At 40.5% G+C, this 17885-nt stretch overlaps 1 protein-coding gene across 1 annotated transcript in view; it reads right to left on the bottom strand.

The window, feature by feature from the left end:
* The window catches only part of LOC132141489 (growth arrest-specific protein 7-like), a 42637-nt gene that overhangs the window by 10920 nt on the left and 13832 nt on the right, over nucleotides 1-17885 (bottom strand). Inside the window, exons 4-8 of the mRNA XM_059551031.1 lie at nucleotides 17387-17472; nucleotides 14100-14168; nucleotides 6750-6839; nucleotides 4699-4811; nucleotides 69-143 (exon numbers count right to left, since the gene is read on the bottom strand). Of these exons, the coding sequence (XP_059407014.1) occupies nucleotides 69-143; nucleotides 4699-4811; nucleotides 6750-6839; nucleotides 14100-14168; nucleotides 17387-17472 (433 nt within the window). The remainder of the gene's footprint in view (nucleotides 1-68; nucleotides 144-4698; nucleotides 4812-6749; nucleotides 6840-14099; nucleotides 14169-17386; nucleotides 17473-17885) is intronic.

The following is a 17885-nucleotide window of genomic DNA, read 5'->3' as shown; positions in this document are numbered from 1 at the left end:
GTGAAGGAAATGCAGCTAACAATTGTCCAGTATACAATATTACTTAAAAAAAAATATTTGTAACTTACCCTTCCTCTTGTGCTGCCATTGGGAACATGGAGAGTTTGGAAAGGTTCTTGGCATACTCCTCTTCTATTTTTATCCTGAAAAATGAAGCATTTATTAAGAAAAGAGAGCGATTAAGAAGATTTAATGTGATATAATCTCATATAGGGAAGTCGTGGCCTAATGGTTAGAGAGTCGGACTCCCAATCAAAAGGTTGTGAGTTCGAGTCCCGGGCCGGCAGGAATTGTGGGTGGGGGGAGTGCATGTACAGTTCTCTCACCACCCTCAATACCATGACTTAGGTGCCCTTGAGCAAGGCATCGAACCCCCAACTGCTCCCCGGGCGCCGCAGCATAAATGGCTGCCCACTGCTCCGGGTGTGTGCTCACAGTGTGTGTGTGTGTGTGTTCACTGCTCTGTGTGTGTGCACTTTGGATGGGTTAAACGCAGAGCACAAATTCTGAGTATGGGTCACCATACTTGGCCGAATGTCACTTCACTTTCACTTCACTATAGTACTACTGGCAGAACTCCATGTGCACTGTGCCAATATTACAGTCCTTCAGATCTGTATTATGGTAATATCCTGTGTCTTTTTAATATAGCTATCCTTCATCACTCTATAATATAAGTTTCATGGTTTTAGCATTGATACTATCGCTGTGCATTTTGTAGTGGCTATCTGTTCTTGTGATTGCTGTGATCCATTCCTATCCTTTCAGATGGAAGCCGTAACATTTGAGTTTGCTTTGATTCTGACATCGAGTCAATGTGAGTATCCTTATGCTGGCCTCCATTTGGGAAAAAGTTAACTTTTTCAGTAAAATAACTAAACTTCCTTTAAACAAGATAACTTTACAAAAGCAGCAAAACTGCATAACACATAATGGATTTGACCCGATGTTCTATGCACTTTGCATTACAGCCACAGATGTTTGATCAGGAGCAGTCCAAAGTGGCGTTTGTGTTGACACTGTTATCGGGCAAAGCGGCTCTCTGGGGAACGGCGGTGTGGGAGAATCAAGACCCATGCTGCGCCTCGTTCCAGGCACTCTCCGAGGAGATGAAGAGGGTCTTCGATCGTGCGGTGGCGGGTAGGGAGGCGGCCAGACTACTCGCCGATCTCCGCTAAGGTAATGGTTCGGTGTCGGAATATTCGATCCAGTTCCACACCCTGGCTGCAGAGTGCCGATGGAACGAGGAGGCGCAGTGGGACAGATTCCTGCATGGATTGGTTGACTGTGTCCAGAGGGAAATTTATATGCTGGACCTTCCTACCAGTCTCAATGGACTTATTGAGTTAGCACTATGAGTGGATGCTCGGCTGAGCAGAATGGGTCGCTTCCAACAGAACCATCCGTTTCGTGGCACGGAGAGAATGCACTCTGAGAACTTGGATACGGTCAGTCCCAGTTACGATCCTGAGCCCATGCAGGTGGGTAGAGCTCGACTTTCCCAGGAGGAGAGAGAAAGGCGGAGGTCCCAAGGACTGTGCCTATACTGCGGGAGGGCGGGCCACTTCATCCACTCATGTCCGTTAAAAGATCAAGCCCGGTAGTAACTATGAGGCTACTATTGGGTGGGATCTCCGCCGAGAAGACCTCATCATCACCATCATCATCTACTCTCCTTCCGGTAAGACTAAGGTGGGCAACCAACATAAATGACACCAAGGCATTACTGGATTCGGGGGCAGAAGGTAACTTTATGGACTTAGAACTGGCTCACCATCTTCACATTCCTATCACCCCTCTCACATACAAGAATTCTGTCAATGCTCTTAATGGACAACTTAACAATTTGTTTCCCATCACTCTCATCACGTCTGGCAACCACACTGAGACAATAACATTCCTCCTCACGAACTCACCTCTGGCACCATCGTACTTGGTCATCCTTGGTTCACACAGCATAATCCCAGGTGAGTCTCCGCCTAAGGGCAAGTTATATTCACTTTCTGTTCCAGAGAGGGAGGCTATGGAGAAATATATTTCTGATTCTCTAGCATCCAGATTCATTAGACCCTCCTCATCTCCAGCGGGGGCGGGGTTCTTTTTTGTGGGGAAGAAGGATGGGTCTCTGTGACTGTGCATTGATTACCGAGGGTTGAACAACATCACGGTAAATAATACTTATCCTTTACCGTTGATGTCTTCAGCCTTCGAGCGATTACAGGGAGCATCCATCTTCACAAAATTGGATTTACGTAATGCTTATCATTTGGTTCGCATAAGGAAGGGTGATGAATTGAAGACCGCGTTTAATACCCCTAGAGGGCACTTTGAATACTTTGGTCATGCCTTTCGGGCTATCCAACTGGCCAGCAGTCTTCCAGGCACTCGTCAATGATGTGCTGAGAGATATGGTTGACCAATTCATATATATTTACCTGGATGACATATTGATCTTTTCGTCTTCTCTCCAGGAACACGTTCAGCACGTCAGACGAGTGCTTCAGAGGTTGCTAGAGAATGGGCTTTTTGTCAAGGCGGAGAAATGCATTTTTCATGCACAGTCTGTTCCTTTCCTAGGGTACATCATCTCGTCTGAGGGAGTGCGTATGGATCCTGACAAGGTTAAGGCTGTGATAGATTGGCCAAGTCCAGATTCCCATAAGGCCCTACAGAGGTTTCTGGGATTTGCCAATTTTTATCGTCGGTTTATTCGCAACTTCAGCCAACTAGCCGCGCCTCTGACCGCCTTGACCTCCCCCAGAACGACGTTCAGGTGGTCTGACACAGCGGAAGCTGTATTTGACAAACTTAAGAGCCGCTTCGTTTCTGCTCCCATCCTCGTTGCCCCTAATCCATCACGTCAGTTCGTGGTGGAGGTTGACGCGTCAGAGGTGGGGGTAGGAGCAGTTCTTTCCCAACGTTCTTCCACAGACGACAAGATGCATCCTTGCGCGTTTTTGTCTAATCGTTTGTCACCTGCCGAACATAACTATGACATTGGTAACAGAGAGTTGTTGGCAGTCAAGTTAGCACTGGAGGAATGGCGTCACTGGTTAGAAGGGTCAGGGGTACCTTTTATCGTTTGGACCGATCACAAGAACCTAGAATATATTAGAACCGCTAAAAGACTCAACTCTAGACAGGCTCGGTGGGCACTTTTTTTCTGACATTTTGACTTTTCTCTTTCATACCGCCCGGGTTCCAAAAACATCAAACCCGATTCCTTATCTCGTATTTTTGACCATTCCGAACGCCCGTCTACTCCAGAGTGTATTTTACCCGAGACATTAGTGGTCTCCACTCTCAGATGGGAGGTCAAATCGAAGGTTATGAAGGCCTTAGAAGGGGTAACGCCTCCGCCCGATTGCCCACCGAACCGGTTGTTTGTACCAGAGGAGTATCGGTCTGACGTCATTCAGTGGGGTCATTGTTCCAGTATAGCATGTCATCCAGGAGTAAATCGCACCAGTTTTTTGGTGAAGCAACGAATCTGGTGGCCATTAATGGCTCGCGACATCCGCAGTTTTGTTTTAGCTTGCTCGGTTTGTGCCACTGGTAAGACTTCCAATCGACCCCCTGATGGGTTACTCCAACCGCTGTCAGTCCCTTCGAGACCCTGGTCCCACATTGCGCTAGATTTCATTACCGTGAGACTCTTCTCCAAGTGGGGGCGCGCACCAAGGCCAAGGCCGATCACCAACGGTCGAAGCCCCCCCCCCAACTTATTCGGTTAACCGTATTCTCGTATTCTGGACACGAGAAGGAGGGGACGCGGATTTCAGTACCTGGTGGACTGGGAAGGTTACGGTCCGGAGGAGAGAAGTTGGGTTCCTGCTAGAGACATTCTGGATCACTCCCTTATCGATGATTACAATCGACAGGTAAGTCCGTCAGGGAACGCCAGGAGGCGTTCTTTGGGGAGGGGGTACTGTCACGGTTCATGAATTCACTGTCTCTCTCTCTCGTCTAGTGTGCTGTTGTGTGTGTCTGTGGGCGTGGTCACTGATCAGCGGTGATCAGTGGCACCAGCTGGTTTCTATTGTTTGTTCCCTTTATAAGTTCAGTAACCAGTGTCTCATGTTGTCAGATCGTTGTGCTTCCCGGTGTGTTCCTGTAGTTGTTCCTGTGTCTGTCTAGATGGAGTGGATTCCCCGTGTCGTCATCGTGTTCTTCCCCGGATTTATTCTCAGCACTGATTCACCGAGCACCGCCACGAGGGTTACTTCACTACCGGAATACCATTCAAGGGATCATCACTGGACTGAGAACCTTCACCAGTTGTCCACCGAGGTCCCTGCGTCACCGTCCCATCCTGCGTGGTGTCCGCCTGCCTGTTCTGCTGTGATCTTCATTAAGCCTTATTCTGACCATTGTGCTGAGTACTAATAAACAGCGTTATTGCAATTACATCCTGTTTCTGTCTTACGTAACCTTAACATGTTCTCTCAATGAAACACCTCGAGCTTGGGATATGAGTTTTCCACTCATAATTATAACTTTGTGGAGACATTCATTTGCGTTTAATTTGTAAATACGATTTTTCTGGCATGACTTAAATGTTTAGATATTTGAACTGTAAAACCATAAATTTTTATTGATTGTTTTCAGTGTGCAAAATAAAACACAACACTCAAAAAGGCATCAGGGAGTGAGGTGTTGTGTAAGAAGGATGTCAGTATGAGAGAGAGGCTTGCCCACCTTTCTCTGATGAACTCTGCCATCTCTTTCTGCATCTGCTTCCCCTTCAGCTGTTTCTGCAGCAGCACCTCAAACCCTGACACTGTGGCCCCCTGAGGGTCCCGCTTATCGGCCTGCAGAGGACAGAGCAACATTACACTTACGCAGCGTCATGTATGCTTCGACTTCATCAGCATCAAGCAGTCAACAACACATGAGCATGATCAGATGTGTGCGAGAGCGGCCACATGTGTGTGTGAGTCACAGTGTGGGTTTGCATGAATCAGAGCGTGTGGGAGGGGGTGTACACCCTTGTGGGTGTAACTTTGAGTGTGCGTTTCAGTGAAGGGTGTGTATAGGTTGTTGAGGGCATGACTAATGTAATGTGAGGGTTCTTGATGCAGTCTGTGTGTGCAGCATGTTGATGAAATATGTTTTTCTTTCACTGTGTGTGTGTGTGTGTGTGTGTGGAGGTGTAAGAGTCTGCTGTTGTGACGGCTGCTGACGTGCCATCCCACACATGACAGAAGTGTCATAACCTCTTCACACGCTTGGCTTGAGAAACAGCCAGGAAGAATCTTTCAGACAAAATACATGCATATGTCTACATGTCATTTCAATCTCTCTCCGGGGTTATTAAGAATCCCAAAACTGAAAATTTGCTGAAAATATTCTCACCCTCAGGCCATCAAAGAATGTTTCTTCATCTGAACAGATTTGAAGAAATGTATCATTTCATCATTAGCTCATCAGTGGATCTTCTGCAGTGAATGGGTGCCATCAGAATGAGAGTCCAAAAATCTTATAAACATATTAAAGTAATCCACAAGTAATCCACACTAAGTGAGTCCATCATTGAAGTGAAAAAAAAAGCTGCATGTTTGAAACAAATCCTTGTTTGGACTCTCATTCTGACGGCACCCATTCAAAAATCCAAATGCAAATGCACACTGACTGCCTCAGATTAACTGTAAATGTCCTTCTGGATCTCATTTTCACTTTCTTTGTCTCATCTGTCTGTACATGTGGCTCAAATGATATTTTTCTTAAACCTGTCAGTGGTGATGATTTGAGGAAATATGCCGGCCATAAATCTTAAATAGTCGTAGTGTTGCTGAGCGCTTGCTAGGTTGTTCCGGTGGTGGTTTATTAGCTTTATAAAAGCAATAAACCCTGTGAAGCCAGGGGATACAGTGAATTTATAACTTCTAACTTCACTCTGCTTCACGTCGTGCCTAACAACGCCCCTTAGATGTTATAAATTCACTGTAAACCACAGCTTCACAGGGCTTATAGCTTTAATATAGTGATGCTAGTTTTGCTCATGTTAACAGCATCATGCTAACAGCATCATGCTATTCACAATGTAAAATAAATAATTAAATAAATAAATAAAGCTTCATTAATAAGCTACAAGAAATAAGCATACAAAAAACAAATGTGTATGTGTATTACACACATATAGTGTAATGCAATTAAATCTTGTTTATATATAATATATATTATATGCAAAAATACAAAATCTGATTAAGTAAATGATTCACAGTCTTGCTGTGAAATGCCATCTGTCATAAAAATGTCAAAACAAACACAAATATATATGTCTGCATACTGCAATAAACTGTAAAAAAAACAACAACAACTATTAGGTCTCCTTTGGGTTGAAATTTTTTGGAGGCTTTAAGATCAATGTGTGGACAAATAAAAAATTCTTCATAAAACTGTAAAATCCCTTCATGATTTCAGTTTCTTTAGTAGACGTCTGTGTCACTTCACATCACTTGTGTCTGTTAGTCATCAGATGAGACTGTCGTTTTAACATTGCTATTTAAGCCACGCATGATGCTGTTTCTAAGCCAATTACTCAGTTTAATTTATTTTTCTAAACCATATTATACTCACATATAGCAAATGTGTGCTGACCCTGTGTGCTGTAACATAAGTTTTTCAAAGTGAGTTGTTTTCTGTCCTTCTAATGGTATTAGATGTGGCCAGCTCAATTGTATAGTATCAGTACTCATCCACTGCAGTCCACCAGACATGACCGTGCTCTTTCTCTCTCAGTCTCTCACCCAGAAATAGTCGCAGTAGCTCCATTCACTGGGCTTGAGAAGCTGCTGCTCTGGCGCAGACATGGACACAGGGAAGGTGACGCAGTTGATCTGCCGTGAGATAAAACAGAGGAAGGTCAGCTCACAGAGTGCTGCTTTGTCAGGTTGGTTTTATTTTCAGAGGAGTGAGACAGGGATGGCTTGTGTAAGTGGGGAGACAAATAAAAGGTCACGATGCAAAAGAGAAAGACTGGTCATATGGGCCGTGACCTATAACAGCCTGCGGATGGACAGAGTGATGGAGAAAAAGAGAGAAAGAGAGAGCGAGAGAGAGTATGTTTATAATGGCAAACTATTTTTAAAAGCCTAGTCTTTTTTTCTCTATACTGGTACATTTACCAGAGCACACCAAAAGAAATACTGTCTATATAACACGTGAAGAATGAAAGCTCATTATTGCATACAACCACTTTACATGTTTCTTTTTTTAAAATTGTAAGCACATACAAGTGCACTTTATCAGACTTTTAACTTTTCTTTATACATTTTTCCTGTGTGTTATGGAGGCTGTGCATCCACCAGCAAGCATTTATGGTAAATTAAAATAAACTTTAATGCCATTTCAATTGAAATGTGTATGCCAAGTATTTAAATATATTTTTATGTGATGAAGTTGCATTACACCTGCTTTAGTATATAAGTCAACACATCAAAATAAGTGTGCTTCTTTATAGCACAACAAACGCAACCTACTGGTTTAAAATCTACTTTAAAATAAAACTTTAAATGTGACATTTTTACAAAGTGCGCTTTTTACAAGAATGAAATTAAAGTATCTAAAGTACACTTCACTGGCCTTTTATTTCATTAATATTTTATTATCGGCGAGTACAGTTTTTTACTATACTAAAAGATTTGAAGTACACTACATTCAGTACAATTAAGCACATTTCTTTTTCACAAGGGTAAGGCTACAATGGGATAAAGGTCCTACTCTGACCATAAAATGTATAATGATCAGAACAAAATGACTTTATTTAATAAATATTGATGGAGCAACATCACTTGCAATAATCAAGACAGTTCAGATGTAAAATAAATCAGTCAAGCAAGAGCCCACATACAACCCTTTCACTTTTTTGATGTTTGTTGGAAATCTATCAGCTCGAACAAATCTGAAATTCAAAAAAGTCTTTGTCTTTGTGTGAGTTTTAAGGACACTCACTAGCTACAGTATATAATTCAGACACATGGTAAAAATCACTACATGTTCCATCCATTTACCTCAAAATCAACTTTTTGTCAATGTATGCTAGGACCTCATGGAGTGGAACACTTCTGCAGTGCATAGCATTCGTATTCTGAGACCAAAGTTGATTCCCAAGATTCCCAAACAATCACATCCAGCACTGCGTACCTCAGACTGCAGTTAGTGTGTGTGCGCTCATAAAGTGTTTGAGTATACACTCTAGGGTCCATGGCGTCTCCAATTAGCCTGTAAGCACTGCAATTATGTAATGCTCACCATCTGTACCGCCTCCTTGCCACTGCCAAACAGGATGTGCTCCCTGCCATAGCCCTTCAGTGCTTCAAACACACACTCACACTTATTCATGCTCAAATACACCACTGTAAACAAATTGCTCTTAACCTCTTGTTAGCAAGACTTTTTTGCAGTTATGTTAACTTTGAGTTAAAATGCTTTTGTCATTCATTTTCTTAAACTCAGTCGAGGGAGAATATATATATATATATATATATATATATATATATATATATATATATATATATATATATATATATAGAGAGAGAGAGAGAGAGAGAGAGAGAGAGAGCAAGTCTTCAGCAGTGACAAAAATAATTCCATTTCAATATATCTATATCTATATATCTATATCTATATCTATATATCTATATATATATATATATATATATATAGAAATGGAATTATTTTTGTCACTGCTGAAGACTTGCTCTCTCTCTTGCTCTACACCCACACATCTACATCATTTGAGCAAATGGACAAAATTCAGCAAATTTGATCATAAAGGCACATGCAAAAAACACAATTGCAATAAAGACACTGGTTAGACGGCCCTTGCATGTGAACAGTGATAAGCCCCTGTCCATTCACCCTAGACGCTTCCTAATCTGATGGCGTTTGAGCTGATTTATTCAATCGTGCCTCGTCACTTTGTTCATTTCATGCCTGGAAGATTGCTCTGATTTTCGTGGCCGCTAGATTTTCCCTTACAGTGCCGCCACATCTATCACTCCCGTTGTTTATCCTTCCCTCTCATCCTCCACAAAATGAGCCCATTCATCAGATTCAGGCCCATCTTCTCTTCTTATAACTCCTCAGTGAGGTGATCCACCCTTTTCAGGATCTTATTACACCCTCTGTCCACGCTGAAATACATCCCCCTCCACATACTTGAAATTCCAGCTTCCTCTGTGCTGATGTAAGGTCAGTTCATATCCACCAAAACTGTAACCTGAATCACCATATGGGACACCGCGTGGGTTTTGCATCAGTGCAGGAAGGGCTAAAACTCTTCATATTGCTGTAAACTGGTTGGTTGGGGGCCACAGTCATTTCAAACAAGGGCTGTGAGCTCTACTCAAGTGACTCACAGTGGGTGCATTTCATATTTAAATAACATTTCAGGAATTATGAACCAAAAATACAGTAGTCAGAATGGCCCAAGGGTTCTTGGTTTGGCAGGTTAGCTTTGGCAATTATCCTCCTCATGGTAGATGCTGTGAATACACCATTATGTTTTTATGTATCAGAAATGTATTTAAAATTAAATAACAATCACAGAAAACAAAGTCAAAAATGGATCCTGCAGCACATAAAACAAGATTCGCAGTTCATTGGCCACTAGACACATTTTAAATGTTAAAAACTAAAATATTAACAAATCATCTCAGCAAAACATGAAAGTCAAGAAAGAATATAAAAACTTGAGAAGAAAAGGATAGACTGACCACTGTAACACTGTTGCCATCATACAAAAGAAAAGAACCAGGCAAAAGTTTGGCAATAAATGGTTTGTTTAAAAAGATGGTTCACCCAAACCCAGCTTCATGTCATCCAAACATACATCACTTACTTTATTGACTGAAAAAAAACAACAACATAAAACACAAATCAAAACATAAAAAAAAAACATACAAAAAGACACAAAATACATTCTAAAACACTAAACATACAACAAAATCATACAAAAATACACAAAAGTAAAAACTAAACTCAAAATAAAACAAAATATAGAACACACAACTAAACAAAAAGCAAAACAAAATGCAAAACAACATACAGAAAATGTAGAACAAAAATAAAAATAAAAAAACATACAACAGAAAAAGTTAAATCAAAATAAATCTAAATTTCAAACCAAAACAACAAAAGAAAACAAAACAAGAAGTAAAACAAAACTAAATTTAAAACAAAAACGATTCAAAAACATTAAAACATTCTTTAAAATATCTTTGATGTTCCACAGAAGAAAGAAAGTCATACAGTACTGGAACGACATGAGACAAGAGTAAATGATGAATATTTCTGCCAAATTTTTGGGTGAACTCTTGCTTTGAAAGTTAATTTAGCTTTTACATCCCTAGACAGAGCAGTAATCATTGCCTTTAAGTCAGGAGTTTGGAAATAAACTAACACTGGCAAACAATGTGTTTACAACCCCGTGTGTGTGTGTGTGTGTGTGTGTGTGTGTGTGCGTTTGAGTGCTTGTATAGTGAAAGGTAAAAAATGGACACAGTATTTGTTTGGGTAAGCAGAATGCCTGTGCCCAGTGTATGTCTGGCACGGGCCCATGAACCCACTGCCCCACTCGCTTTTAATGCCGTAATGAACACGGCTGCTGGAAAACCAACCATTTCTGCTGAACAGCCACAAATATCACAGACCTAATGATAGCATGCAGCATGCATGAGAGACACAAAATCACCAGGCAAGCAAACAAAATAAATCTACAAATCACCAATCCAGTCAGCAGGTTTCTCTCCAGCATACACACACACATTCATTCATACAGCAATCACAACCGCTGCTCAGACTGTAGGGTGCCTGGCCTCTGTTGCTAAGCGACAAATTGCTTTTCCTGTAAGGGCATTTTCCCCCATTACAAGACAATAGTTGTACAATACCAATAACGGGTGACATCATTTCTAACTGCAAAACATTTTTGCAAACAAACCTTTCTAAAATGTGGCCTCCATATATCTCTAGTTCACAGTAATCAGTTGTTTACAAGCGCTGGTACTACGAGCAGCTGTTGACAGCTAGCTATTATTTGAAGCGCAGTAAAGTGCACCAGGACGGAGAGCTAGCGTGAATCAGTCAGCCAAAGTGACATGCTATTGGTTCCACATTAGTGATGATATTCAAAAGATGCTCAAGGTGAGGCAAAAGGTAAAAGCCTCTAGTCCAGCCTTTTAAACCCCCAACAACCTCACGCTATATTGATTCAACGTGTCTCTAATTCAGTGGCTGTCATGGAGAATCACTTGTGCGTTTTCCAGAGAGAGCTAAGAATACCTTCTAGTAATGCGTTTTTGCAATATTGATATTTATAGCCAGATTTGAGCGAAATGGTGCATTTAAGCAAGATACAAAACAGAAAGATTCTGAGATAATATCAGATTTACTATCTCAGTACAGTAAAATATAGTTTATATGCCATAATGCAGTTTGATTGCCATAGACATCTCATTTGATGTAATATGTTTAAACTGTTTTTTAATGATTAATATATCATTATTGTTTGTATAATGAATTTTATATATTTTTTCATATTTTATTTTTTGTACGATGTAGTTTGTATCTGTGTGTATACATAGTATCATTCATATTACAGTATATCAGTACTACTGTAAAATTAAAGTATATTAATTATAGTGCATTAATTATATACATGGTATGTAAGTGGTTCTGCAATATCATTATTTTTTTTATTGTTTTTATTATTTATATATTATTATTGTTTGTATAATGTATCATTTTTATATTTTATTTTTGTACTTTATAGTTTGTATCTTTATATATAGTATCAGTTACAATACAATATATCAGTACTACAGTAAAATTACTTATTAGCATATATAGCAAAGAATCATAGTGTTAATTAAATTAGTATATTATATATAATATATTAAGTATAGCATATAACTTATGATGTGGTAATTATAGTATTTCATGGAATGTAAGTGGTTCTATCATATTTTTGAATCGTTTCATTATTGATTTTATATTGCTTTTGTATAATGCTTATAAAGTATTTTTGTGTACAAATATAAAAATGTCAAAATTTTTATATAGTTTTACTGTATATTTTGTGTGTGTGTGTGTGTAAATATGTATATATATATATATATATATATATATATATAAATGTGTGTGTGTGTGTGTGTATTTATATACTTTATATACAGTAAGACACATATTTGTATAATGTTCAATATAATTGTGCGATTTATGATCATGTATGATGCAAATAAATATTTCATATAATGGTCAATCATCAAACTCCTTTCAAAATATCTGTGCTGGTGTTTTCAGTCTCACATAATTAAATAATTAATAATAATAAAAAAAAAAATTAACTTACGTCAATATCTCTTGTCTATTTATTTATTTGCTAAGCAGCTGTGTAATAACTGGAATAATGTTCAGCCATTCAGTCCTTATCAAGAAAAACTCTTCTGGGGTTTATTTGGCCATAATGACTGCACATTGTCACTTGCGCTTCAATAAGTAATCAGACTTCCTTTGTTAGAGGAAATGACACGTTTATTAACGCACACCACGTACGGATCCTAGAGCAGTGGGTCTATACCTGCCGCTATAACCGCAGCATACTAAACACGCCTGAACAAACAGTGACAGGCTGAATGACAGCTTTCTTTCATTCCTCCCATATCACTCTCATTCATTTCTCCCTCTTTGTGTGTTTCTTTTTTTCTATTTCAACGCCCACTAGTCAGTACTATTGCCTTTGTCACCATGGAAACTGGACTAGCCATGTCTTCCCCGGTTCTCTAGTCTTCTCTAGTTCCCTCTCCCTGGTGGGCGGTCTCTCTTTCTCTCCTCTGACGGACACCTCACCTGCCTTATACGCTCGCCAAAATATATCTGTACATCGCTCGCCATCTTCACACTACAGGTTACATAACAGCAAGCCTACCTTTAACAACATCTGTGAATGCCAATGTAATTACATATACTGTAGTAACTGCACAGAGTCACCAATCACACCAATCAAGTGCTTTCTTTTTCTTTTCTTTTGAACGAGAACTGCCCACAAAATCATCCCTGCTTTAAAAGTGGATGATCAGGCTTATTCAGAAGGAAAAGGACTTCCTACGAGAGTTTTGTTGGGAATAAATCTGACCTGCAGTAGCATGCGAATGCAACATCTGACCTTCTGCATGCTTTATATAATAATAATAATAGCAGTGTTTCCAAATGCACTGCAACACAAGTTTTTCTGAAAGCTTCCTACCTACAAGGTATCATACAGTTTTTTGCACCGTTTCCAGGTGAAGCTGGATCAAAGTGGGGTACGAATACACAGCTGCAAAGCCACGTCTCCGCACTCACACTGCATACATAATTTGAAAATAAGTGGCGTGGCTGTGAGCGTGCGTACGTGCACAAGATTCCCACTGTCAAGCATCAGCCATGTCACAGAGCGTCCGCACAGCTTGTGCTGGCATTAAAAATACTCTCCTCCATGGCGCGGTTGGAAGCTGGTCAACAGCGTTTGGAACAGCAAGCGGTCTCTTGGGAAGTGGGCAAATCTGTGCGTGTTAATGCTAGAACACGGAGCAGTTAACAGGAAAGCAGGAAAGAAGACCTGATGTATTCTCCACTCCATTTGGTTCCATTCAAATCAGTTCCCAAGAGTTCCATCATAGCAATTAAATCTCGGAATGGTCATTTGAATGAACGCTTCCATGTTGGTGAATCCGTTAAAACATGGGGTTGCAAAACAGTGGTGATGCAATCCTCTAGTCATAGTGCATCTTCGCACTCTCAGAAGCGCACACACAAACTTCCAGCAACATCGCTCGTGAAACACAAACAAACACGCGCACACACACACACACGCAGGCGAAGCCGTGAAGAGAGTGGCACAAAACACTGAGCAGATGTTTCACATCTGCGAAACACTTCAGGGAAACAGCCAACCACTGATTTGAAATCCCAGGGGCCAGATCTGCAGAACTCGCACATCCTGGCTCTTTCTGGTTGATGTTATTATTAAAGCTGGGACTGATGCATATAGAGCGTCTCTTCTATACGTCTGTACGTCGGCCGTGTTGGTGTCAGTGTGTGAGAACAATACTCACAGTGATTTTGGTCTCCTTGATCTCCTTCTCCTTATTCTGCCTCCTGGCCGGGGAGGTGGACCCTGGGCTCTGAGGGGACAGACAGGAGGCATCATCAAAACTGCCCTCCGCATCAAAGCTTTCCTCCATCTCCATTGTTCCGTCCCTTCTCTCTTTCTTTCTCTTGCTGTCTCACTCTTTCTGCACTTTCACACCACTGCTCTGCCACACCGCTCGAGTCCCGCGCACAGTCCGACTGCCTGGCTGTGCTGCTGTGGCGAGCGATGCAGAGTGGAGCGTGTGTGTGGTGGGGGACTCAGGAGGAGGGGGTCGTGGAAGCGTGACGGGGGTGTGAGGGGGAGAGGAACAGGCAGAGAGAGTCAGTGAGGTAACCTAGACTTCAGCCACACTTAAGAGGGCACACTGTCAACAGGATAGAGGGTCAATCTCTTTTCTGATGAACAGGTCAGGTTTCACCTCAAAATCAAGAGGAAGGGAAAAAAGAAAAAGAAAAATGAAATGATAATAAGCTTACAGAGCAAAGCCTGTACCAGCGCGAACCATGTTTCAGCGTTAAAAGAGTGCTGTTAGGATTTACTAAAGATGAAAAAAGGCATGGACAGAGTTTTTTTTGAGCCTGAGCTTACTGAATATGCATTTGCAGGAGTTTCCCTTGCAGATGCAAAATTTATGTGAGTATAGTATTAAAATGAAACATGCAACATGATTTACTAACGTTAGCGCTTGTAAAATTACTGATATTTGCACCATTATTTAATGCCCCAAAAAGCATGTCTTAGAGTAGGGGGTAATTTGGGCTGCTTTTGGTAGATTGTGCTGGTCATTATAGAAATTATCTGGCTGTGTCTGTGTTTAGTAATGTGCACATTGTCAGTAAATCACACGCAGAATTTTCCTTCCCATCTGCGATATTATGGAACTGCGCTCTAATGTTATTTTGCACTGTTTAGTAAATCTGGCCTCTACACTTTACTGTAATATATATATATATATATATATATATATATATATATATATATATATATATATATATAACGATGTTACTTTAATAAAAAATATATGTATATCATTTATAGATTTTTTTTTTTATTAAATATAACCAAAAATTTAAAAAATGAGGAGGAGCTTCATGGTAGTGTATGTATTTTAAGTTATGCTAATAAAATCAAATATTGTGTGGAATTAGGATTTTTATGACTGTATCATAGTAATTATTGTACTAGTAATTAGTATTATTTAGTAAAAATGTGATTCTTTTCCCAAAGAACAGTAATAAAAATGTGGGGGGAAATTTGTCTAATTGTTATGTTAAATAAAAATGTATAATTAAACAAAAATGTTAAAAAAGCTAAACATTGCGTTGTGTCAGGGGGATTTTTTTCACTGTAATATAAGTTTAGTAGAAATATGTTTTTCCCCTACAGAAGAGTATTTGAGGGTAAATGTTTGAAAAACAGACAAGCAAAAAAATAAAATAACTCCCAAAATTCAGTTTATGTTATTATAAAATATAAAAACAAATATAACTTGACTTTTTTTCTCTCTTGATTTTGGAGTAAAATACTGGTTAGACATTTCTTTGTAGAACTCACTCAAGAGAACAGGAAGACAACAAAGAAAATCTATAAAGAACTGCATATGCCTAAGAAAGAATGTAGAGAACAGCTGAGAAACAGCTCTTTAGCATGCTGTTATGCGGTTGCTAGGGTGTTCTGAGTGGTTGCTATGCAGTTGCTTACTGGTCCAAGTCAAAGGAGCCCTCCCCCAGTCTCTATGATATTCTGGTCTTCAGATATAAAGACTCGGTTCCCACCTTCAAGTCTGGGATTTTTAACCCACTTAATTGTTCTGCTGGTGTAAAGATTGTAAGTGTGATGTCTCAGAAAAGTAATAATACAAATCTCCTCTGAAATCTTAATGATGACTGAGGTATCATGCACAGATGAGCAATGAGCCAAAGTTCGATATCTAGAGTGACAGTAATAGTCATTTGTGGCTTATCAGACACTGCTAATTTAAATAACAATATGAACAACTAAAAATAAACCAAAGAGCGTTAAAAATAGGTGAGAACAGAGTGTTAAAACTATGGGAGGCAAATGATTTACTCAAACGGCACCACGCCCCCTTCCTTCTCTACAGCGCTTGTGTGTTTGAGCAGAGAAGAGGGGAGGAAAGAGGAGGAGAGCGAGAGAGGAGGGGTGGAATGGGGCTAATTATCATTGGAGGTAAGCTGCAAACAACAGCACGCTGTCAGCAGACACATAGCACATGACCTGCGAAAAACAAAGCCATTTCTCACCACGCGTGTGTGTGTGTGTGTGTGTGTGTATGAGCTTATCTTTCAGACTGGCTGATGCTTCAAGGTATCTGTATTCATTTTGCATCAGTGTTAGAGCTTCGAGAGAGGTGTGTGTGTGTCCAAGGCTGGAGAACATGAGTGTGTGTATGTGCTTTATTTAAAGCTGCAGACGCAGCATCAGCATCCTTGTGTGAGCAGGTGTTAGAGACTGTGTGCTTAGCGTGTATAAGCAAACATCTCCCAGCATGCATCTAACTACACTGCATCCCCTCTGTGCTTAACTGTACTAGCATAGCTCATGTGTTTGCATTATGTGTTGAGCGTCTGTACACCCATTTACACACACTCCATCTCTCCAATAAAACAACATGGCCAAAGAGCCAGCATGCACAGCACTAGGAGCTAACGAACATGCAAAACCTGACTTTCTGTCTTACCGTCCTGCAGAACATGTTGGCGCAGGCCCGCAACCTATGGTTCCGTTCCTCGCCGCTCGCCCGGTCCTGTTTGCTATCAGTTCTGCACCCCAGACTCTCCCAGTGTATCTCGTCTTCTCCGTCTAACCTTCCCCGGCTCCACTTAAACCCAACACCTTTCCAATCCTGGCTTAAGATCAAACTCTAACCGCGTACGAGGATCCAGAACTGGGCTCTCCATATGGCCTACTCCTTGCTGCTCCTATTTGCTGATGACATGAGCTGCCCTTGTCTGGCTGTTTGTCGATCACGTGGGAAAGGGAGGGTTTTACTTGGCCCTGCTTCGCCAGTTTCTTTAACTGTTACTGTTCCCAGATAGGCGCAGATGGCACCAGATCTACTGACTCATGTATTTATGTCCGAATCCAAGTAGCAATGGAAGACCAAATTATTTGGTATTTGCAAATTATTTGCACTTCACATTGGGAATCATTTCACAGATTTTCCACAGAAAGATAACAGTTATATAATGCCTTATATGATGGTGATACCTCAGAATGAGACTGTACCTGGTTGCTGAGGCTGGTCTTCCTCAGGTACACATCTGGATGCTCGAGCACATGTCCAGAGGCTCCATGAAGCTGACGTCCATTTACTGCAACATAGAGGCAGGAAGTTAGTCTTGCTTAACTTCAAATGCTTCCCATGTACTGTATAAATGTTGGTGTGGCATAATGATAATTTAAGTTCAGACTGATAACCAGAGGGTTACTCTCAGAAAGGGTCCCATGGGATCCACCACTGTACATTTAGGAGGATGTTCCTGTAAGTGAACCCTAAGCCAGGAGTTTGTTAAACGGACAGTTCAGCAAAAAATTTAAATTCTGTCATTAATTCCTCACCCTCATGTCGTTTCAAACCCGTAAGACTTTTGTTCATCTTCAGAACACAGATTAAGATATTTTGGATGAAATCCGAGAGTTATCTGACCCTCCATTGACAGCAATGCAATTAAAACATTCAAGGCCCAGAAAGGTAGTAAGGACATTGTAAAAATAGTTCATGTGA

Source organism: Carassius carassius, chromosome 1, assembly GCF_963082965.1.
Source record: "Carassius carassius chromosome 1, fCarCar2.1, whole genome shotgun sequence".
NCBI lineage: Eukaryota > Metazoa > Chordata > Actinopteri > Cypriniformes > Cyprinidae > Carassius > Carassius carassius.
The sequence above is the reverse complement of the archived record's forward strand: the minus strand, read 5'-3'. Positions and strand labels throughout refer to the sequence as shown.